This window comes from Quercus suber, unplaced genomic scaffold, assembly GCF_002906115.3.
Source record: "Quercus suber isolate HL8 unplaced genomic scaffold, Cork oak 2.0 scaffold_21, whole genome shotgun sequence".
Classification (NCBI taxonomy): Eukaryota; Viridiplantae; Streptophyta; class Magnoliopsida; order Fagales; family Fagaceae; genus Quercus; species Quercus suber.
Window position 1 is genome coordinate 1,934,398 of NW_027069486.1, and position 23,679 is coordinate 1,958,076.

A 23,679-nucleotide genomic window follows, 5' to 3' on the forward strand; every position below is an offset into this window, starting at 1 on the left:
TCATTTTCACGAACATGATAAGGTATCCAATATAATCTCATAGATGTAATTTTTGAGTTAGTTCTCAATAATGTTTTCATGCAAGTATAAGGTTCCAATGGAAGCTACTGCAAAAGGCGAACAAAATTCAGTGCAGCATGATTTAAAGGCATGACAATTCTATTATGAAAATGAAGAAATTACAACAATTCGTCCTATGAAAAGTTTCTGGATTTAAGGATATTGAACCTCCATTACATAATTAAATTGTAAATTCATGAGTACCCAAGTGTAATCCAACAAAAAAGCATATATTACCCAAAGACCAGGATAAAAAGAAGATTAGATGAAGAATCATCAACTTCAAATGATCATGACCATCTTGTTAGAAATATATATATATATATATATATATATAAAACAGCATAAGCTTATATATCATCTAAAATGGTTTCCACCCATGCCTACCCCTCTTGATCTTCCAATCGATGCCATCTTCTGAAGCCTAATCTGCTCCCTAAACTTAGCTATAAACTCACCAGCTTTCTTATCTACCTCATCAGAGTATGGTGCTGCATCATCAACAGAGCCAGGCACAGCATCTTCTTCAGAGCTAACTTGAAAGCTTTCAGCCTCACTCTCTGAGTCTTGATCAGACCCTAGAGCAGCATTCTCAGAAAATTCCCCCTTCTTGTGATACTTTGCATTTGTTCCATTTGGCATAGGGTAGGGATTATCAAGATTTTCTTTACCAGTGCCAATCATCAGACTTTCAACTGCAACTTTTGCTTTATCTTTCCTCATGTATGCTTCCTCCAAATTTTCACGTCTCTTTTCATCCTTATGGTCAATTTGATTTTGACAAATCTCTCCATTTTTCATTGCCCCTGCAGGCAGTCTACTAGCCCTAATTGTTCTAACTGATTTTCCCCTTGATAAAGCTTTTCTGAGGCTTGTTGGGCTCATGTTCAATTTCGAAGAATCCGGACTGGACTCTTTGCTATCCCGTGGATCCTCTCTTCTACTCCTACTCCATTCCTTTAACTCATCTTTAGAGCTTCTCGAAAAATCTCTGTCAGATGCAGAACTGTTGCTATCCCGTGGATCCTCTCTTCTACTCCTACTCCATTCCTTTAAATCATCCTTAGAGCTTCTTGAAACATCTCTGTCAGATACAGAACCGATGCTATCTCGTGGATCCTCTCTTCTACTCCTACTCCATGCCTTCAAATCATCCTTAGAGCTTCTTGAAACATCTCTGTCAGATGCAGAACCGATGCTATCTCGTGGATCCTCTCTTCTACTCCTACCCCATTCCTTCAACTCATCTTCAGAGCTTCTCGAAACATCTCTTCCAGGTGCAGAACCGATACTATAATGCCGGGAATGCAATACATTCACTGAACCCTTGTCATTTTTTGGTATTCTTGGTGATAGTGAAGCCTCCAAAAAAGCCCCTCGACTACTCTTCTGTTTTCCCAAAGCTTCTGTACTCGAGTTTTGTGACTCTGAGGAAACAGACTGTGAGGAAGAGACTGAACTAGCATGGGATGAGAAAGATGGTGTCGACGTGAAAGACTGTGATTTGAGTGACTCAAATTGAGTTTCATCAACTGAATGAGGCCTAAAATGCGCAGAGCGATTACCATTCCCCACTCTATTTCTCATAGATCTCGAGCGCCACGGAATTGAGGAAGCCACAGCAGCAGCAGCTGCTGCTGCAGCTTCATCAAACTCCTGCTCCAATTTCATAGGACCCAAATCCCCAAAATTCCCTCCTCTTCTTCTACTATCAAAACTCCTAGATGTAGATGAACCCCTTGAACCTGAGCTAGATTCACTCCCACTAGTAAACTCAGCACCATCCCTCTTTCTCACCTTAGACTTTAAACTCCTAACTGGTAATCCCAGAGGCTTATAATCGATAAACGATCCGGGTTTACCACATTCATCAAGACCATAGCTTGGCTGAGCCACTACAACCACAGATTCACTTTGAAAATACTGAGAATTCCAAGCTTGTACCACATTGTTCTGATCACACCCATATGGATTTTCAAATCCATTCTTATACATTGCAAAATGGGGTTCACACTGTTCCTCAACAACAGTGCTACCATTAGAGCACACAGGCAAACCCATATGCTCACTATCAAAAATCACTCTCTTCTCATCAGACCCACATGGATTTTCGAACCCATCTTCGAAAATCGATGTGACATTCAACATCCTAGACACATAAGACACTGAATTGTCGAAATTTGAGTGAGTTTCTTCCATGCCCGTTTGGGCATTTCTTCTACTGAACAAACCATAGGACACAGCAATGCCTATAAAGAGGAGGTGAATAAGCTCCCAGAACTTGGTGAGAATGGTTTGGTTGATAAAGTCAGGAGCTTGTGAAGGGAAAAGTGGGACAACAAGAAGGAAGATTGCAAAGAATAGAGCTTTGAAGAAAAAATTTGTAAAGGACATACCTTTGCATTTGGGGTTTGTTGTGTTAAGCTCTGAAAATGGGAAATGGGTCTTGGTGTAAGGACTTGAATCCGCCATTGGTGAAACAGGTGAGGTTCCTGTGCAGAAGTTAGATTTAGGTGAGAAAAGAGCAAAATGTGCATTAGGGGGTGGTGGTGAAGAAAGGAAGACTTTGTGGCCAAGGAAAAAAAGTGTACATTGCACACAGAGACAGAGAGAGAGAGAGAAGAGGAAAAAAGTGTGTGAGGAGGGAGCTAGATTTCAAAAAGTGTCATTATTGTTATGACCGTTCTATTTCAATGACGGAATTGACCTTGGTTATTGTACTTGTAATTTAAAATTTCGGCCGGGTTTTTAAGGTAATTCCGCCGGATTATATAATGAATTTTACTAAAGTAAGCTTTTGAGGCGATACCTTCTTCAGTGTAAAAAAAAAAAAAATGCTTTTGAGGCGATATTTATTGACGTAATAAGTTACATGAGCAGGCAGCCAGGCACACCAACAAAAAAAGAAGAAGTTATTTTGACTCATCAAAATGCTGTCAACAATATTTTAGGGTTATGGTTAATAATTTATTTAAAGAAAGTTTTTATGGGAAAAGAAAAAAAATATATATTTTGATAACTTTTTTTATTTTCTATAAAAGTGGTGTTAAAACTTTTCTAAAATAAATTGTTAATTATTGCCTTAAGGACACGCGTTAACATGACCTTTTATTATTTATTATAAAGGTATTGGTTAACATTTTCCTAAAAAATAACCAAATATTTATATCATTTCTCACCATACCGTGTTAGTATTAGAATTGCACTATAGTTTGTGCCAAATTATTTTGACATTTGACACATATCATGTAGGTGATTTTTTAGTATTTGGTGTGTTAAATGTTAAAAATTTAGCATTTAATACACCTGGTGCTAGTGTTCTAATATTATTCTTTGGCTCTAAATGCTTAATAATATTATTTTAAAAATTATTTTTTTAATTATACTTTTCAGTGATGAAATTTTCTGAAATAAATTTTAAATATTTTTATTCTGTTAAATATTTGTCTTAAAATATATTATTTAGAGAAAATGGCCTTATTCTTTGGGATTGCAATTATTTAAAAAGAAAAAAAGAAAAGAAAACAATGATTTGCAATTGAATAAAATAAAAATATATCGCTAATATATAAAGGTTTTTAATGAGTATAAACATAGTAGTTGTCTGTTGGAGACATTTTTTTTTTATTAATTTTTTTTTATCATAGAATATAGATTGAATAAATTAGATTTTTTATTACATAGTATTTTGTTAAAGGCTTATAAAGAAGTTTATTATATATTGCTTTGTGAATTGGATGCAATGAGTTAAAGAAAATAAAGGTTTCAATTTTTATTTAATAGGAATAAAAATTTTGAAGTGTCAAGTGAAAGTTTTGTTTGAGTGGTTAGTAACGTATCAACTACTGCTAAGTGATTGAGAACTTCTCTATGTACAACGAGATTGTTCTCATTGAAATGATCCTTGCTTTAAGCAAAAGCAATAGAGCATTGATTGTAATTTGTATTCATTCCAACCTCTGCCATCCAAAATCATGAATTTTATAATGCATGAAAATCTCCTTAAAGTGAGAGATCAGAAGGCTTAACTTCTTTTAATGAGTAATATTTTGTCAAAGATGTTTGTTGTATAATGATAGAAGTAGCGGCATCTAAGAGGAATTGTAATTCAATAGGTTAACTCTCATGATAAGCCAATCTAAGTAGTAATGATTAAGAATTTATGATTGTAACTTTTAAGTCCAATAAACTCATCAATCATGAGGTAGCAAATTAGCAATAGCATCCAAAGTTCAAGTTTTCTTACCTCTTGGGGGCAAAAAAGACTAGTTCAGGGTACAATATACAAAAGGGTAGTTGCATCATAAAATAAATTTTAAATATTTTTATTCTGTTAAATATTTGTCTTAAAATATATTATTTAGAGAAAATGACCTTATTCTTTGGGATTGCAATTATTTAAAAAGAAAAAAAGAAAAGAAAACAATGATTTGCAATTGAATAAAATAAAAATATATCGCTAATATATAAAGGTTTTTAATCAGTAAAAACATAGTAGTTGTCTGTTGGAGACAATTTTTTTTTTATCATAGAATATAGATTTAATAAATTAGATTTTTGATTACATAGTATTTTGTTAAAGGCTTATAAAGAAGTTTATTATATATTGCTTTGTGAAATTGGATGCAATGAGTTAAAGAAAATAAAAGGTTTCAATTTTTATTTAATAGGAATAAAAATTTTGAAGTGTCAAGTGAAAGTTTTGTTTGAGTGGTTAGTAACGTATCAACTACTGCTAAGTGATTGAGAACTTCTATGTACAACGAGATTGTTCTCATTGAAATGATCCTTGCTTTAAGCAAAAGCAATAGAGCATTGATTGTAATTTGTATTCATTCCAACCTCTGCCATCCAAAATCATGAAATTTATAATGCATGAAAATCTCCTTAAAGTGAGAGATCAGAAGGCTTAACTTTTTTTAATGAGTAATATTTTGTCAAAGATGTTTGTTGTATAATGATAGAAGTAGCGGCATCTAAGAGGAATTGTAATTCGATAGGTTAACTCTCATGATAAGCCAATCTAAGTAATAATGATTAAGAATTTATGATTGTAACTTTTAAGTCCAATAAACTCATCAATCATGAGGTAGCAAATTAGCAATAGCATCCAAAGTTCAAGTTTTCTTACCTCTTGGGGGCAAAAAAGACTAGTTCAGGGTACAATATACAAAAGGGTAGTTGCATCATGAGTCTCACACAATATTAAAAATAAAAATGTATTATTGCCATGACATCATACCCAGCGCAATTTGTGACCGATCAAAAGCTATAACACTACCCAAAAGACAAAAAAAAAATTAAAAAGAAAAGAAAGAGGCTATGACACTATAAATGAACAAGTCATAAAATAGTACAACTCTTGTATGCAGCATTCAAGGTTAGGTTTCTCATATAACAAGACATGTCCCACAAACAATTATTGCTCTAAACAGAGACAAATACAGTGGAAGAGATATTGCAAATAATACACAGAATCTTGTTACATAGGATATTTGGCATTGCTTTACAGTTGTTATAAGCTATTGTACAAATTCTTGATTTGTCTAACTACAGCTTCCTCTGATAGTATATTGCTGCTGATACATACTCAAGTATGTAATATATTGCAGCAACCCACATTTTCAGTTGATACAAATTGTCAATAGCTCTAAATCCTCCAATCTTCAAGCTTCTAAGGTCCCATTAGAGACATTCTGACCAAGAGGAATCAATCTGATGAATGTCACACAATGCCAGCAACTGAGACCAGATCCTACTAGTAAAAGGACAATAAAAAAAATAGATGGTCTCGAGTCTCAATTGTGCTTCTACAAAAAACACACAACACATCACCACATCACCAACATAACCACATATCAAGAGTCTTTCCCGACTTGATAGCCTATTTAAAATGATAAATCCTATACTCACAATATTTTTATAACATTTTAACAATAAATTTTAAGTGATATGTTGTTATTAGTTGTTACAGGTGAACAAAAAAGTAAATTTAAGTTGTATATTCAAATTAGAACTAATAACAACTTACTACCTATAATTTGTTATGAAAGTCTTGTGAAAATACTGTGGACGTAACTATTCTCATTTAAAATAGCTAACCAAAAATGAATGCATGCTCGGGAATGGAAGAGTTATGCTAGGCTAATTTCCACCAAGGTGCTTCTTCATGTTTAACTCTAATCTCATTCCAAGCAGAATAACAAATATAGGCACCTAATTTGAAAATTACCTACTGCAAGCACAGAATCAGTTTCAGCCAACTATATCCTTGATAAAATTTGCTTGGGAGAGCACCATTTCATTGGATCGAGCAGGAGGACACATCCATTAATTTTTGTTAGCCAGGCTAATTTCCACCAAGGTGCTCGTTAACACCCAACCTTACGTCAGAATTTTTGTCAGCCACCTAACTTTATGTTAATATTTTGTCAACTTTATAGACTTTAGGGTCAACTTTATATAATTTCTCTAATTTATCCATTTTTTTTATTAAGTGAGACCCACAATATTTTAACCTTAACAGGCACCGGTGCATATATATATATATATATATGTATGTATGTATGTATTTAATTATATTAAAGTATTAGTTCATAGAATTAGCAGGTGGAATAAATGCATATATTTATAAATAATAAAAAAAACTATTCATTAATTATTTATATTGAATGAATTTATATGATTATATAAGAAACTATTTTTATTTGTAATAATAATATGATATTCTTTCTCATATTTAGTTGCTTTGACTTGTTTCTAAAAATAAATAAAAAAGTTTCTTTGACAACAATGGACACAAAAGCTATCAAAATATGACTATTTGTGAATTCACTAAAATGAATCTTGAGTATTTAGATTTCCTAATTTCTTTAAGCGACATGTACTATATATATGGTACCAATAGTGTAGTATTTATGCTATGTAATTAAAAAAAGAATTACTAATATGATAATACTTTTATTTTGTTATATTTATTATTTTAGTTGGTGCATTAATTATTTAAGTATAATGAAATTTACATATCATTTTTTCTAAGATTTATATGAGAAACAATTGATTTGAAATATAATAATCTTGCTTGAATTTAGTTGCTTTTCCAACATTGAAACAAAGTCCAAAAAAAGATATAAAAAAAAAATGACACACAATCAATGATGCAAATAATAATAATAATAATAATTGAAGGATATTTACATTTTTATTTAATCAAAACAATATTTGCATTTCCATAAAAAATTAAAAAAATAAAAATAAAATTAAAAAAACAATATTTGCATTCCTGAATAGGTGTGAAACATGCCTATATATATCAATCACTATCTCATGCATCAATTTTCAAATTTATAAACACATATATAGTATGATTAAAACAATGCACCACTCTTTTTTTTTTTTAATTTTGTCAAAAAATTACTTAGAACACTAAAGATTACAATTTTTTACCAAAAAGATTTATTGAAATATTGGAGAAAACTAATACTGAATGCACTACAAATTGTGTAAGAACTCAAACTTGGGCAATAAATAGGGGTATCTAATCGGACCTGGCACTTGACAAATCAGTTTAACCCAAAGCCACCCAAATCGGAACCAACTCAATCCAAGCAAGGAGGTGGTTGGCAGCAGGTCAACATCTTTAACACTTGAGGGAGGTGAGTCAAGTGATGGGTTTTGCTAGATGAGACTTGAGAACCTCAAACTGACCGTACACTTCATCGTTCGCCTCCTCCTCCCCTCACCACTATCACTGTGAGCAAGGTTTGTCCCCATTTTTTTAGATCTAGTGAGATATTCACTAGGTCTAGTGGAGATCTCCGCCAAATTCAATAGATATCCTACCAGATCCATTGAGTTCCACCAAAAATCAATTTACCAACCATATTGGTGGAGTTTTAAATATTTAGCAGTCGATTTTGACATGAAATGGTGGTCAGTTGTAGGTTTGCCTCTTCAAAACCCAAAGTTGTTAGGTTGAGTCTAAGTTGGACACAAACATGACCCGGGCTAACTCGTGAACATCCCTATGTAGAAACTAGAAACTTCAACAATACCAAACTTAGGCAATAAACCAACTTTAAGATGGCAATTTTCAACTAGCAACTTCAACAATATCAACCTTAGGCAATAAAACACCTTTAGGACGCCAATTTTCAAGTCAAGTTTTCTGTGTTAATCCATGTGCTCAAAAAATTCCCATAATAAATAATTTTCTCCAATTCCCAACTATTACAAATATTGGATTTGAGGTGATCACAATTTGCTTATTAGGGTCTATTTTAACAATACCTTCATTTAATCACTTGAATCTAATTTTTAAGAACTCAACAATCTTCTATTGGATGAAAATAACATGATTGAATGTGTAGTATTTGGATCTCCTACTCATCCAGCCTCATCCGTCTCTTAGGTTCGGGAAGCTTGATCAACCCTTGCTCTAATATAGATGTGAAGATGAACAACATTGAGTAGTAGTTACACCCAAAAATTATTTAAGGATTGTTTGTAAAAGGATTTAAATGCAATTTTTGTTTTGGAAACTAGAAGATGGGTGGGTCCACATTTGAATCTACTGTTTTTAGAAAATTGCTCTATTTTCCCAATTCAAAATAGAATTTTTAAAACAATTGAGAGGATGATTTTCAAGATACCGAAAATGTTTTTAATGGCATAGTAATAAATAAATTGAAAACAATAGACCCCACAAAAAAATTCTCACTCTTCAAATTGAATCTTATTATTAATTAAAAAAAAAAAAATCTATCTTTACTTTATGCGAAATTTAAATAAAATAAAAAACTAAATAGTAAAAATGGTCTCTCAAACATCATTTTTTTTTCATTATTTTGAAAATTATTCTTAAAGGAGAGAGCCAAACACATATAATATAAAAATTATTATCTAAAAACCAGTTTCAAATTCAACTATTTGAAAATTGTTTTTATAAACAGAAATCCTCCTACCAGACATGTTCTTACACCTTAAAAAGTACATATGAACCTAAAGCAACCCATTATGAACCAGCCTAGGTGAAAGGGTTCTAAATTTTTTTAATAACAGCAGTTTTGTTCCAGTCCTGAGGTCTCTCCAGGCCCAAGCCCTCTTATGACACTGGAGAGCATACTTTGTCCCAATTATGAACACATTATAGACCAAAAGACCTATATGCCATAATAGATGAGTTCAATTGCAGTCTACCAGTAAATGACAATTTGTGGCAAACCTTTTGGTGGAGATCTTGTATGTTAATGGTTTGCAGTCATTGCTTGAAAGCTTATGATATCAGTGGAAGCCTATATATCAAGTAGTTGCCCTTCTATAAACTCTAATACACAAAAGACTTGAGCTTCCATTTCTGTACCTGCTAAAAGCTTAAAACCCAAAAAGGAGTACTCTTGCTGCAGTTAGCTCGTAGAGTTAGAGCTTTTATTTTTGCTAAAAGCCTAAAACCCTAACAAAAAAGACTTTTTAACTCTTGTAGCAATTAGCTTGTAGAGTTGATAGGGCCTTAAATTCCTCTAGTACAGTACTCTTGACAATCTTGATGGAAGATAAGTCAGCATTTGTGAACACCATAAGATAATTAGCATAGCATAAATGATTCAATTTAAGCTTCTCAAGCTTCGAGTGGAACTTAAAGCCATGATCCTTGTTAGCTGTCGCAATTTTAAGTCAAGAGAATGCCTCTGTTGCAAAGACAAAAGAGATAGGATGACAATCTGCCTCAATTCAAGCCTTTGCATCCACTAAAATAGCCTACAAGACTACTACTAAATGCAACAAATTCTTAGGTGAAGTTATGCATACCTCCACCCAATATAAGAACTTATTAGGATTACTACAAGTTGCCAAACATTTGATTATGAATCTCCAATCAATTGAGTCATATGCTTTCATTTAATCAATGTTAATAGTACACCAAGTCATCCTACTCGTGATAATCCCTTACCATTTTTCAAGTCAATAATATATTCTCAGCTATGTTTCTCCCTAGAATAAAAGTTGTTTGAGTAGGACCAATCTCATCAACAAGACACAACTTTGACCTATTGGCTAGGACTTTGGTGATACACTTGTAATATGAAATGGGTCTAAATCTAAAACCACCCATTTTAGAGGGATTTCGCACTTTTTGGGATAAGAGTGATGATTGTATATCCCACTTTGCTCAATAGTTTACCTAAAGTGAAAAAGTAATCTATGGTCCTTAAGGCATCATCTTGCACTATAATCCAAGATTCCCTAAAGAAATAAGCTGAATATCATCCGATCTAGAAGCCTTATCCCCTTTCGTAGAAAACTCTTTGGCCACCTCACATTGAGGTAAAGCATGTTTGTTTTTAGGGGAACCTCAGGAGAATATCTGATTCCATAAGCTTATCCAAGCTATTGAAACTTTCACATCAATAGGAGTCAGGGTACCCAACAACCTCTGATAGAATCCAATTGTCATTTTCTTCAGCTGTTTATGATCCTCAACTTACCTTCTTCTAGTCATCAAACAGGCAACTGATCTGGTTGTTTTTTTTATTCTAACTTTGATAGACCTAGGGAAGAAATCAGCTCTTATAACAGCATGTTTAGCCTATTGTTCTTAGATTTATGCTTTATTTAGGCTCTCTTCAGCATAGCTCAAAGCCAAAGGCAATGAATTTTTTGGTTCCCTTCACTTTGTCAATCAACTATATATGCAACGAGCTAATCACCAAAATCAGTTCATATTCTGAGTTTTTAGTTTTACTTTTCTTATAATTAAAAAAAAAAAAAATTTATTATTGATAAGGTAGATAGATACGCTAATTATTATCGTACATAGCTAGAGATACACACAGTCTGTGAAATCATGTTTTGAAAACACAATTTAAATCATAAATTATGATATGAAATTGTCAGCAGTATGTCTCATTCCGTATACACAATGTATAACTATCACCTCTCAAACAAATTATCAGCAACAAATTGTGTGTGTTTTTTTCCCTGATTTGATCAATAAGAAATCGTACTTGCATAACATTTATAAGGGGAAATATGGGCCAGAAGGCCCAGAACCCTTTAGGCTTTATTCAAGCCCATCCCACAAAAGGTAAATTTATTTTCCTAATCATCAAAGCGACACCGTTTTAGAAACCAATATGAAAACGAATCACTTTCTCGGGAAAATATTTTCCCAGAGGTGAGAAAATCCAATAGAGAGAGAGAGAGAGAGAATGGCATCAACGGAGGGATTTGTGGAAGCAGACAATGCGGAGGCGATAATCACGAGAATCGAGCACAAATCTCGAAAGATCGAAAGCCTACTCAAACAGTAATCATTTTGTAAAACCCTCTTTTTGTTTCTTTGATTTTACACTGTGAATTGCGAAATTCCAAAAAAGTAAGAAAACTTTGATTTCTGATCCGTTGCAGGTCTAAACCAGTCGAAGCTCTGAAAACTGCTCTCGAAGGCTCGCCTCCCAAGACCCGAGACGAACGTTGCAAGGTTTTCACTCTCTTTCTCTCTCTCTAGAAATTACTTTCTTTATTTTTTCTTATACCGTGTTTGGTTCCTGAGAAAATTGTGGAAAGAAAACTCAACAGTAACTTAACCAGTGTTGTTAGGGCAAATTCAATGTGTGAAAAAGTTTCACAATTCTTCTGTTGAGCTGAGTTCAGTGTTGAATTGGAAAATATATAAGCCTCAAATTTTAATTTGAACATTAAAAAAAAAAAAAAAAAAGGGTGTGATTTTTTGGGTGTGTAGTGAAAATGAAGAGAGATTGATGTGATTTTCGGGGGTTTTGCAGTCAGCGAATTGGATAGTAGTGCATAGAGCTCTAATGGCGATAAAAGATGTGGAAGGATTGCTCTCTTCTTTGGATGCTGAGTACTATGATATCCTCATGAAGTGAGTGCTCACTCAAATACTGATTTTACTTCGTTTCTTGATGATAGCATGTGAACTTGTCTCACATTCTTCTCGATTTTTTTGTGTTGATAATGTTGTGGCTCAAATCTTCTACATCTTTTTTTGATTTCCTTGATTGTTTGAATTTCAGATCATAAATTTTTTTGGATCCATGATTGCCATTGAATCGGGAACTCTACAGTCTCCCTAGATATGAAACCTACCATAATTTGAACTTAAACACTAAAGAATTGGCCTCAAATGCCAATTGAATGAACTTGACATAACTTAACATAAATGGTGGATTGTGAGGATTGGTATCAGCCTGGGGAACGTGTGTTTGACTCGAGCATCCTAATTTTTTCCCCTAGTTTTAGGGAATTCTTTGTAAGTTTAGAAGCAAAATTAGGCTGCAGCATTGCATTCCATACAGTATTGGTAAAACTGCGCTTTAAGCGCGAAGCACGAAAGCTCCTGCGCTTTTCGCCTCTAAAGTGAGGCGCATTCAGAGAAGTGCGCTTTTTTACATTTTTCAAAAATCTAAGCTAAACTGAATTGTAGTCATAGGGTCTTAACACTATTGATATAAACCTATGATTTGGTATTTATAAAATTGAATGTTGTGGTGTGCTGCTATACACTTCTATAAGACCCATTTGGGACCGCAATCGCTCCATAATCCATCGTTGATCTTACATTGACTAATTCCTATAGACTTAAACTTATTAAATGATTAACTAATATTAGTAAATAGTCATTGTGCATTATGGCTACTGGATGTTCAAGAAAGGATATTGACAGAAGTACTCATATCTAGCTGATCCAAAAAATAAAAATGACTTGAAAAATTGCAGAACAAGGGACTTATATAAATATATGAATTATATGTACTCTTTTATTTCAACTTATATGATTTTTTGATTGCTTGATTGTTTTATTGCCAATTAATAATTATTTTCAAATTTATCAATTTTAAAAATAAAAATAAAAATGTGCAGTTCACTTCAATCAAGTGCACACTTTTGCCTTGCACTTGGCGCCTAGGCTCCAAGAGGCCTTTGCACTTAAGTGTGCCTGGCACTTTTACCAACACTAATTCCATCTATGCGTAAGACCTAGACATTGTTGTGATTGTTATGCAACAGGAAATGGAGACCCTGAACAATCACCATTACCTCACCTAAGAGGAAATGGATGCATTAAATGATGTTAAAGTTCCTTGAATAACTAATGTTGGAAAACGTAGAAATGAGATTCACATTGTCATCTGCAGAATGGAAGGTGATGAGTTTCAGTGTAAATATGTAATAGCCAGTGTCACCCTTGCAAGACCTTGGCCTTGAGATCTTCCTGATGCTACATTTGGATCTTCAGCAATCAAGATAGACAAGAATTGAATTTGAGTATCCTTGTTGGTACCATGGCTACTAATCATAAGTATCAATCAATAGACAGAGTAACACGCGCATTCAGATAAATTATCATGATGTGAAGAATTTTTCCTTCACATCATAGTTGATGTGACGTGTGACACACTTCATGTTCTAGTATTAATTCCATCATCTGCATTTCACACCATGCTTATGTTGGGATCGGTGTCTGCTGTGACGAAAATAATTGCATGTTTGGCTGATTAAGTATTGGCTCGTTAGAAGATAGTGAAGGTCACAAAAGTTAGCATTGTTTGTAGCAGTTCTTGTATTAGTTGGATACATTTAGCATTTGTAATATAATTGGATATTTAAAAATCCATACTACCCTGGCTATATGTGCAACATTGGTCATGCATGAGCTTTTTGTCCCTTACTGATATTTTTAGAAGATTTATAATGAATGATAGTATAATAGATTCATTGATTGTAGATAAAATATCAAATGGGGAGAAAAGAATATTGCGCACAATTGCTCGAAGAAATGGAATCTTTATTTCAGTCTAACTCAATTTGAAGACTATTTTAAGTTCTTTTATCTATAGATTCACCTATACACTTTTCTTTTACTATATGTGGCTAATTTTTGCCATAAATTGAAAAGAATATATCAAGTTAATTTTATTAAGCCCCCACCCCCCCCCCCNGCGCATTCAGATAAATTATCATGATGTGAAGAATTTTTCCTTCACATCATAGTTGATGTGACGTGTGACACACTTCATGTTCTAGTATTAATTCCATCATCTGCATTTCACACATGCTTATGTTGGGATCGGTGTCTGCTGTGACGAAAATAATTGCATGTTTGGCTGATTAAGTATTGGCTCGTTAGAAGATAGTGAAGGTCACAAAAGTTAGCATTGTTTGTAGCAGTTCTTGTATTAGTTGGATACATTTAGCATTTGTAATATAATTGGATATTTAAAAATCCATACTACCCTGGCTATATGTGCAACATTGGTCATGCATGAGCTTTTTGTCCCTTACTGATATTTTTAGAAGATTTATAATGAATGATAGTATAATAGATTCATTGATTGTAGATAAAATATCAAATGGGGAGAAAAAGAATATTGCGCACAATTGCTCGAAGAAATGGAATCTTTATTTCAGTCTAACTCAATTTGAAGACTATTTTAAGTTCTTTTATCTATAGATTCACCTATACACTTTTCTTTTACTATATGTGGCTAATTTTTGCCATAAATTGAAAAGAATATATCAAGTTAGTTTTATTAAGCCCCCCCCCCCCCCAACCACCACCATCATCCATTGTAGCCTGGTATATAACATGTATGGCAATTTAGCATTTGAGATTTTTGGTATCACTTTCAGGTACTTGTATAGAGGGTTGTCTACTGGAGATCGTCCCACATGTGACCAATGCCTTCGGATCCATGAAAAACTAACAGAGAGAGCTGGTTTGGGATGCATACTACGTTGCCTTGCTGACACTGTGAATACAGTTTAATTTTCCCACACCTTACATCATTAAAGTTAATGTTGTGAAGAATTTGTCTGTTCTCATTTGTTCTTATCCTTGCTATGTTACACTGGTAGTTATGCTGTCAAAGTATAAATCTTTGGACTTTAATTGTTAGAGTTTATGGAAAATCATGCAGAATCAATTCTATCTCTGGCGTAAAATATGTACCTGTTTCAAAGATTCTGTGACTAAAGTTTATCATTTGATTTATTTTGTTGTGTTCTTACTTTTTTGATTCCTCCTGTCTTTTTGTTTCTCTTATTTCTTGGCTGCTTCAGTTTCTAGCTTTTCATGGTTGCTTCAGTTTCCCAAAACTGCATAATATTGATATGAGAGAGAATGATAAAGACTTGACTTTCATTTACTTCTAACTTTTAAGCTTTTTTGCCTTTTAACTTGAGGAACGCATGTTTTTTGAACTCCATGTCACAGAACCTAAGTGCATGTAGTCAGTCATCAAAATTGTGTTCAGAAGTTTATTTACTTATAATAAAAAATTGTGTGCAGAAGTTCTCGTGGTGTTTGTGGTGTTTCTAATGAAGACCTCCATGATTCAAATTTTTTATCCTCCATTGTAACGGTAGAATTTCTTTTATATATATATATATATATATGAAAAAAAATGTCCAAAAGTTCAATGTAGCTTTAAAAGTTATAATAGCAAATTTTTTCTAGAGTTTGTGTTATGATAACTATTGATACAATTAAATTGTTATTCCAGATGCATGAAGAAAATGTTAGTGATTAGACTAGATAACAGGTGCTTAATAAATTTAATGTCCGGGGGAGAGCGGGCATGGCCCTCTGAAAACTCATGATTTTTTTTTTTTTTTTTAATTTACACATGTATGTGCTGAATTTTTTTTTTTTTAATACATATATACATACACACGTGTTTAAAAATAATTTTTTGTTTATATATATAATAGATGGCTTTTGGATCTCATGGTCATGTTTCCCCAAATTACCTCTTTAAGACTTCTTCTATAATGGTAGAATCAACATGGGTTATAGGCTTTTTGTGATTGAAACATTACTTTTAATTGGGTTCACCCCTTAACACTACTTTTATTATTTACCAATCACAATAGTCCATGTTAGAGTTGTGAAAAATTTTGTATCTCAAGATTTATTGTTTCCAAGCTTTCCTTAAAATCTGCCATTTTGAATGTTCTGAAATATTTGTCTATGAACCATGAAAATGTAATTTGCATTGCTGCCATTGTGGATATGCAAATGCAGGTCGCAGCTGGAGAAGTTAAAAATAAAAAATAAAAAATAATAGTAACTGTGGACCACATGAAGGTTTCAGTTTTGGACCACATTAAAATTCCCTGACATTGTACACCACCTAAATTACAGGCTAAATGTTTCTGAATTAATATGCGTGCGCCCTGTGAAGGATGATGTGCGACAAGAGCCAAAAATGCTAGAATGATCTAAATCTCTCATTGAGTTCTTTAGAAGTAATTATTTGTAAAGAGTATCAAACGCAAAATTCCAATATTTAGTGAATAAAGGCTAATGGTGCTTTAATAAGAGATAAATCAAAATGCTAAAAACAAAAATGTAGATAAATGCATAAAAACACAAGAAGTTCGAAATTTCAACCCACAGTCAACGAAAAAAGAATATTGAGAGAGGTCATGAGAAAGAAAAGAAAGGTTCATTTGTATCCATATTTCCACTCCAAAGCTTCAGAACTGTGAGAATGTTAACTGGCTGAATGAGATTTTACTCTAAAATTTCAGTTATAGAGGTAAAACATGATTGAGCTATTTTTTAGTTGAATAGAGAGTTTTATATTGAGTTTGGAGTGTTACTAATGACTGATTGTTGGGTAGTAGAAGAAACTTTTATCCCCCCATGACACTAATTTGATGTCTTAGCTTGGATTGTTGTTGTTCAAGGAAGAGTTTGACGTGCTTTTAGCATGATTTGGGAAATAAAGTGACCCTCACTCAAGGGCTAGTGTTTCCCAAACTCTTGGCAGCTGCATTTGGTGGCTATAATAAGCTAGGCTAATTAGTTTTTAGAGTCAAACTATGCTTTTGTGTGAAAAATGGAGTTGGGTAAAAAATTAGGAGCACAATCAGCTAGAGCATAGAGCCTTCTCTTGGATGGAAATTTCAGGTACTAAACCTCCTCCATAAGCTTGAGGTGCTACTAGTGTCCCTCCCTCATTTGGTAGCATGCATGGGTTAGGCTCATGCAAAAAATCCAAAAGGAACTGACCCATATCCTTCAAACCACACTCTCTCAATTTCTCTAATATGTTGCATGGGCTTCGGTCTTGCTTAAAAGAATAAAATATAATATAATACATGAATTGGATCCGCAAGAAGGTTGGGCATGTAAAAAATGTGTTGCGAAAATGGGCATCAACACCCCCTTAATTAGAAGATTTTTTTTGAGAAGGAAAGACTTGCTCCATAAATTTATATTTTTCAATATTAGTCATTATATAAAGCCATTTATCACCCAAAAAATTATTTTTTTAATCAAAATGTAAAAGTTAAAATAACTTGTACGCAATTGATTTCAACTTTGTCCTTAATTTAATTCTCTTACATAGATAGAACCTCTGTTTTTTAATATAAATTTTGATGTGTAATATATTTTGTAATTGTCATTCCCAATTTCCCATAAGCCATAAGTAATGATGAAGAATCGTGAGCCACTTATTTTCAATAAAACAGATTGTATCAAAATAAATAAATAAAACAGATAACCCATTACTATCATTACTCTTGATAATATATTTATGGTCAAGATGGAAATGTCTATTTTAAAAATAGATATATCATATATAGTATTGTCTGTTATACTAGGATACCTATAATTTTTCCCCACGATAAATAAATTGGATTTAGACAGGTAATAATTTGACACTCTTGGTAAGATTTACGATGGACTAAAAAGTAGCCACTGATAGTGGATATCAAAATTCGTTGGTCAGTAATTCATTGATAAAGGAACCAATTCCCATATTATAATGTTGACAAAGGAAACCCGGAATCTAATCCACCGTAATTGACAACCATTTGCCATAAAATGCCATCCATCAATTTAAGGTCAACAAAATCACCTTGTTTGACATCACTATTTCTTTCTTAATTTCAAACTTAGTATTGTTCTTCTTTCCCCTTTACCACACAATTCCATGTTTCTAATCATACCAAGATAACATTAATAATAGGACAAAGTTTCGCTAGCACAAAGTTTGTAGTTTTGTTTTGTTTTTTTGTTTTTATTTTTTATTTTATTTTAATTAGAAAGTTTCAACTTATGGCATTCGTTCTTGATAATAACTCTTTATCATTAGACCAAGAGGTCCAAGACACCAAGCGGTTTTTTATGTAAGCGGTGATTAAATCTCAGATCTCTTATTCAACCATTAGAGACTTTACCAATTGAACTAACTAGAACCCACCACTAAGGTTGTAACATAATGTCACAACTTCCATTAAAAAAAATTAAGGTGATTACGTTCCCCTCCCTTGAAATTTATGGAAATAACACTTCACTCCAATTTTGAAGGGAAAAAACACTTTCTCCCAATTAACATCTGATTGACCAACTTTTATTAAATTAATATTTAAAATGTTATGAATTAACATGCTCTCTACTTAAGGGCAGATTTTCAAAATTATCTTATTTCATAATTAAAATTCATTATTTTGAATTTTTAATTATTAAAGTGCATTTTAAAATAATAAGTGTAGATTTGCTTAATATTTTTTTTTTCAATGGGTTATGGAGAGATTTGCCATTGCAAATATTTTAGTGCTTGATAAATTTTGCATTTTTATTCTAAATTTATTAGTTTTTTTTTTTTTTTTTTACTGACTATTGTTATACTTACTTGTAAAGAGATTCTTATAAAAATTTAAAATATTTCATTACTAATATAAACAAAAAGAAGAAGTGTTAATTTCTTCAAATCTCAAGAGAGGGGAGTGTTTTTTCCCTTCAGATTTAGGGTGAAATGTCATTCTCCTAAATCTCAAAGGACAGGAATGTAATTACTCTTCAGATTCTTATAAAGAGATTCTTACTTGTAAAGAGATTCTTATAAAAATTTAAAATATTTCATTAATAATATAAACAAAAGGAAGAAGTGTTAATTTCTTCAAATCTCAAGAGAGGGAAGTATTTTTTCCCTTCAGATTTAGGGTGAAATGTCATTCTCCTAAATCTCAAGGGACAGGAATGTAATTACTCTTCAGATTCTTATAAAGAGATTCTTACTTGTAAAGAGATTCTTATAAAAATTTAAAATATTTCATTACTAATATAAACAAAAAGAAGAAGTGTTAATTTCTTCAAATCTCAATAGAGGGGAGTGTTTTTTCCCTTCAGATTTAGGGTGAAATGTCATTCTCCTAAATCTCAAGGGACAGGAATATAATTACCCCTTATTAATATGGTTACATATTTTGAAAATTTGACCGTTAAATTACATTTTCTTTATACTCTTAACACACATATCAATATTATTCATTGTTCAATTCATAAACTTATTTTTATGCATAATTTTACTTTGTCCTTAATAATAATAATCAAAAAAAGAGATTCAGATTCTCTTTGTTATATCATTCAAGTCATCCTAGTCGCCATATATGAGCACAAAAAAAGTTCTTCTCTTCTTGTCTAATACCCACCCTTTACAACCTCTTTCTCTATCAAGACTTAACTCTCAAAATAAAACTAGATATGCCCAAGGCTTTGACTTAATGAAATCATATCCTAACAACCCTTAACATGAATTATCATGTCCTCTTAAATCTTTAACAATTCTCTTCACTTCCGTACACATTATACCCCATTTCCTCCTAATGACCACAATGCCCTTACTTGAGCAAACAAATTACGATCGCGATGCGGGGGCATCCAACGGTCGATGATGGATGGGTAATGTTGCCCATGGGTTAATGGGTATAGGCCTTTGGACATTAGGGCCCTGCGGGTGACGGGTAGGGCCCGTTGGAGCAACCATGGAGGATGAGGAGGAAGATGAGACATTCACACGCTCACATGAAGGGCACATGGTGAGGGTGGTTGGAGGGTTCATGTGCATGTAAAGCTGTGGAGATAGTTTCAATGCTCTAAGCTCTTGCACCTCCTTCTGCAACCGCCGGTTCTCCTCCGTTAGATTCTCACAACACCTCTTCAAGTACTCGCAATCCACCTCGGTTTGCTTCAACTTGGTCCTGCATCCATCAATTTAACAACAAGGCATTTAGTTTGCACACCTTCATTCATAGCACATGTGATATTCATGCTATAGATGAATAGATGACATTACATATGGATGTTGAAATCATAAAACCTAACTTTGAAATGAATGTGACATAACAACAAACAAGTACTTATGTATTTATTTTCATACACGAGTTTTGAATGTTAAGATCTCAACAAATAATAGTCATCATATACGAGTACTAAATTCTACATATTAATTTTGTCAAAACTAGACCCCAAATGCCCAACCATGTGTAATAAACAAAGTTGTCTTTTGTCCAAATAATTTAATCTACCAATTGTGGCGTGGCTTAAGTCCGATATATGCAGTATTCCCTTCATGCATAGTTTGTGACGTGTGGACCTAACTCACACCATGAAAGGACAGATGAATATATTCAATACATAATATGCTTTCTCAAATGTGAGTTCGCCTACCATGAAAGGAAAAATTCATTATATTATATAAGATGCGTGAAATATCTTAGTAAAATGACAAATATATCATTAATTTTGTGGGATCTACAAAAAGATGCATATAATGCATGAGATAACTTCTCAGATATTCAAATTAATTCTGTGGGAGTTGTTGCTAGAGTTATATTCATTACCATTACTACTACCACCAGTTAAAAAGAACACCATTGATGAAAACAACCAAAACTTTTGACTCATCTCATTCAATGCTCACGCGTGAAAATTGTGAAGGCAAAGAGAAAAAATATATATGTTACAATTTACAAACACCCCTTTTTAGGTAACATAGTTAAACAGACAATTCAACCCCTACCCCAAAATTTAATACCAATAATACCCCTAAATCATTAGAGAAATATCTCACCTTGCCCTCCTGTTCTGAAACCACACCTCCACTTGTCTTGGGCTGAGATTCAGCTGCTTTGCCAGAGCCAGCTTTTGCTTCTGATAATAAAAAAAATAAAAACCCCACTTTCAGAACTCACCCTTATTTCAAATCAAAATAACCAAATTGCCCCCAACACATAAATATTAAAAAAATAAAAAAAATTTAATCAACTTCTGTTAAGATTTATTTTTAGAAAATGAAAACATTTTTCAATCATTAATTAAATTTTTAATAAGGAAAAAAATTTAAAAATTTGTATAACTAACCGAAACATTTAACAAAAAGATCGAATAAACTTGAAAGCAGTTTCAAAAACTAAAATTAACAAAAATGAAATTAGAGGACTGAAAATAACGAAAATGCCACTGACCGGGTTGAGAGTATTGTGCTCTTTGAAAGTCTCTTCCAACAGCATAGACTGTTCCTTTGACAGCCTGAGCTTCTTCCTAGAAGTGTCACCGCCACCTCCATCTTCATCATCGCTTCCACGAGAGCAAGAAGCTCTCTCTGCATCGTTTTCATCTCCATTGTTAGCCTCTCTCTCACTCCTCTTCCCGCTTATGCTCGATGATATTGTGCTGTTCGGTGAAGAAACCCCATTTTCATCTTCACAATTGTAATCCACTGTTGATGATGCTGGTAACCTGTTCACATCGATTCCTCGCAAAAACGACCTTGTATCCTGGTTTCTCTCTGTTTATGTATAAAACATGTTTTTTCATGTCAAAATCTTTAAACCATGTCTGTAAAATTTACGTGAAATGGCACTTCTTTGGTTTAGGACATGATAATGGTCATTTTCGAAAATGGGTTTAAAAGTTTTAGGATTAATTTGCACACAAACAAACAAACAAACAAACCCAGAAATTTAATTTAGCTATAAGCCTAAGTGAAAAGTTTTGAACAAGCTTCAAAGGAAAAATAAAAAGCACATATTGGATAAAGAGGTACGTAAAAAGATAAAAAGATTGGCTAAAATCATGGATCTGTATTGTAACTTCTTTTTTTTGGATATGCAATTTGCATCTACAAGGAAAATGTGAAAGTTAATATTCATATAATCATAGAGTAATAAAGGCCAAAATCAACCTTGAAATCTTTTGGATTCTTAACTTCAAAATAGAGACAAAAATAGGAAAAAAAAAATTAAAATTTCCAAAACTTACCAGCTGGGAACTGAAACATTTCATTCCAAGGAGTTTTCTGATTATGATTTTGCACCAACTGTGGAGGAGGCTTGTGCATGAGATTCATCTTAGAAGAAGGCTGATTATGATTGTTGTTGTTGTTATTATTATTATTATTACTACTACTATTATTACCTCCACATCCTAAGCTCAAACTCAACCCCAAACCCAACTCCAAGCTAGAACCTTTCTCACCCATTTTTTCTCTCTCCATCTCCAACAAAAACCCACCAAGGTTCTCACTTTTCTCTCCTAAATGGGATTGATTTTTTTTTTTTTTTTGGAGATTCCCAGCGTTTGGATTGTGAGAAAGCAAAATGGAAAAAGGAAAAAAAAGACAAGAAAATGACTGAATTTGGCAGTTGTGGGTGGTGTGTCACAGCCTTTATGTTATTGCAGTACAGTAGAGAAGGATGGGATGGGACTATATATAGATACAGAGAGAAAAGAAAGAAAGAAAAGGAAAGTGTGTGTGGGGGGTTATAGATTTAATGATGACTTGTGTCAGATAGGCTATTGGCTCAATGATGATATAATTGGCTTTTCCATAGCTTTAGCTTGCTGGCTTTGGTTAAATAAAATAAAATTTTTAACCGTGGTTAAAATTAGACGCACAACACAACATGTAGAGAGACTAGAGACAGAGAAAGGGACAAGTAATTATATGTTTATCTTTTTCTTTTGTGTGTAACTGAGTGTTTCTTTTATTGTCGATGGCTTTTTTGTAACCATAGGTTAAAAAGTGTCTTTGTCTTTAAAGGGAGCTTTTATTACCGTCTGTTAAAGAAAGCGGCTTTCTCGCTAGTTGACCGTTGACTAAAGACTGCCCAAATTGCAAAATATACTCCCACACGCGCGTGTGCTCACTCGCTACAAATCATGATAATATAATCTTTGGGTCAATTTTATTAGAGAGAAATACTGCCGCACACAATAATTTTACCATAAACTTTAAGTGATGGGCTATTACAGGTTGTTACAAGTTATTACTAGTAAATAAAAAAGTAAATTTTAATAGTAGACTTAAGTCAAAAACTTGTAACAACCTGTCAAATGTAATTTATTGTGAAAGTATTGTAAAAATATAATGAACGTAACACTTTTTATTTTATTTACATACCTGATATTTGTGCTAGTATCAATCAGATTCAAGAATTTTCAAAACTGTTAAGACAGTTGAGAACAACGACTAACAGACATGCCTAAATCGACTTTAAAGACTTAATTGGTTAATTTTAAAAAATCTTAAACTTGGTTGACATTGACTAAAATATCAAAATACGTTAGTGCAATTTAATTTTAATATAATCATTTTAAAATGATGATGAGGAGGAGGAGAAGGAGGAGAAAGGAGGAGATTGAGAGATTCATGTGCTATCATTCAAGTGGGACCCATGTTTTCCATGAGGGTCATATGGGACCCACTTGACATGGTGGGGGCTTTTTTTACCAGAAAAGCCAGCATCAAATCACGAAGCAAACGAGTGTCATTCAAAAAAAAGTGGGACCAGCGCGTGTGT

At 33.0% G+C, this 23,679-nt stretch overlaps 3 protein-coding genes across 3 annotated transcripts; 1 reads left to right on the top strand and 2 right to left on the bottom strand.

The window, feature by feature from the left end:
• Positions 1-417: 417 nt before the first annotated feature.
• Positions 418-2,532, bottom strand: LOC111991695 (uncharacterized). Its single transcript, XM_024023489.2, has one exon. It carries the CDS (start codon positions 2,530-2,532, stop codon positions 418-420), a length of 2,115 nt encoding a protein of 704 aa, XP_023879257.2.
• Positions 2,533-11,165: 8,633 nt separating this feature from the next.
• Positions 11,166-15,073, top strand: LOC111988247 (actin-related protein 2/3 complex subunit 5A). The gene is made up of 4 exons (XM_065764063.1): positions 11,166-11,365; positions 11,467-11,539; positions 11,844-11,944; positions 14,713-15,073. The coding sequence occupies exons 1-4, from the start codon at positions 11,268-11,270 to the stop codon at positions 14,846-14,848; spliced, it is 408 nt and encodes a 135-aa protein (XP_065620135.1). The 5' UTR covers positions 11,166-11,267; the 3' UTR covers positions 14,849-15,073.
• A 4,349-nt stretch (positions 15,074-19,422) lies between these two features.
• LOC136063537 (homeobox-leucine zipper protein HAT3) lies at positions 19,423-22,663 on the bottom strand. Its single transcript, XM_065764067.1, has 4 exons — positions 22,139-22,663; positions 21,343-21,665; positions 20,949-21,028; positions 19,423-20,076 (listed from the first exon to the last, which is right to left on the bottom strand). The coding sequence occupies exons 1-4, from the start codon at positions 22,371-22,373 to the stop codon at positions 19,734-19,736; spliced, it is 981 nt and encodes a 326-aa protein (XP_065620139.1). The 5' UTR covers positions 22,374-22,663; the 3' UTR covers positions 19,423-19,733.
• Between the last annotated feature and the right edge of the window lie 1,016 nt (positions 22,664-23,679).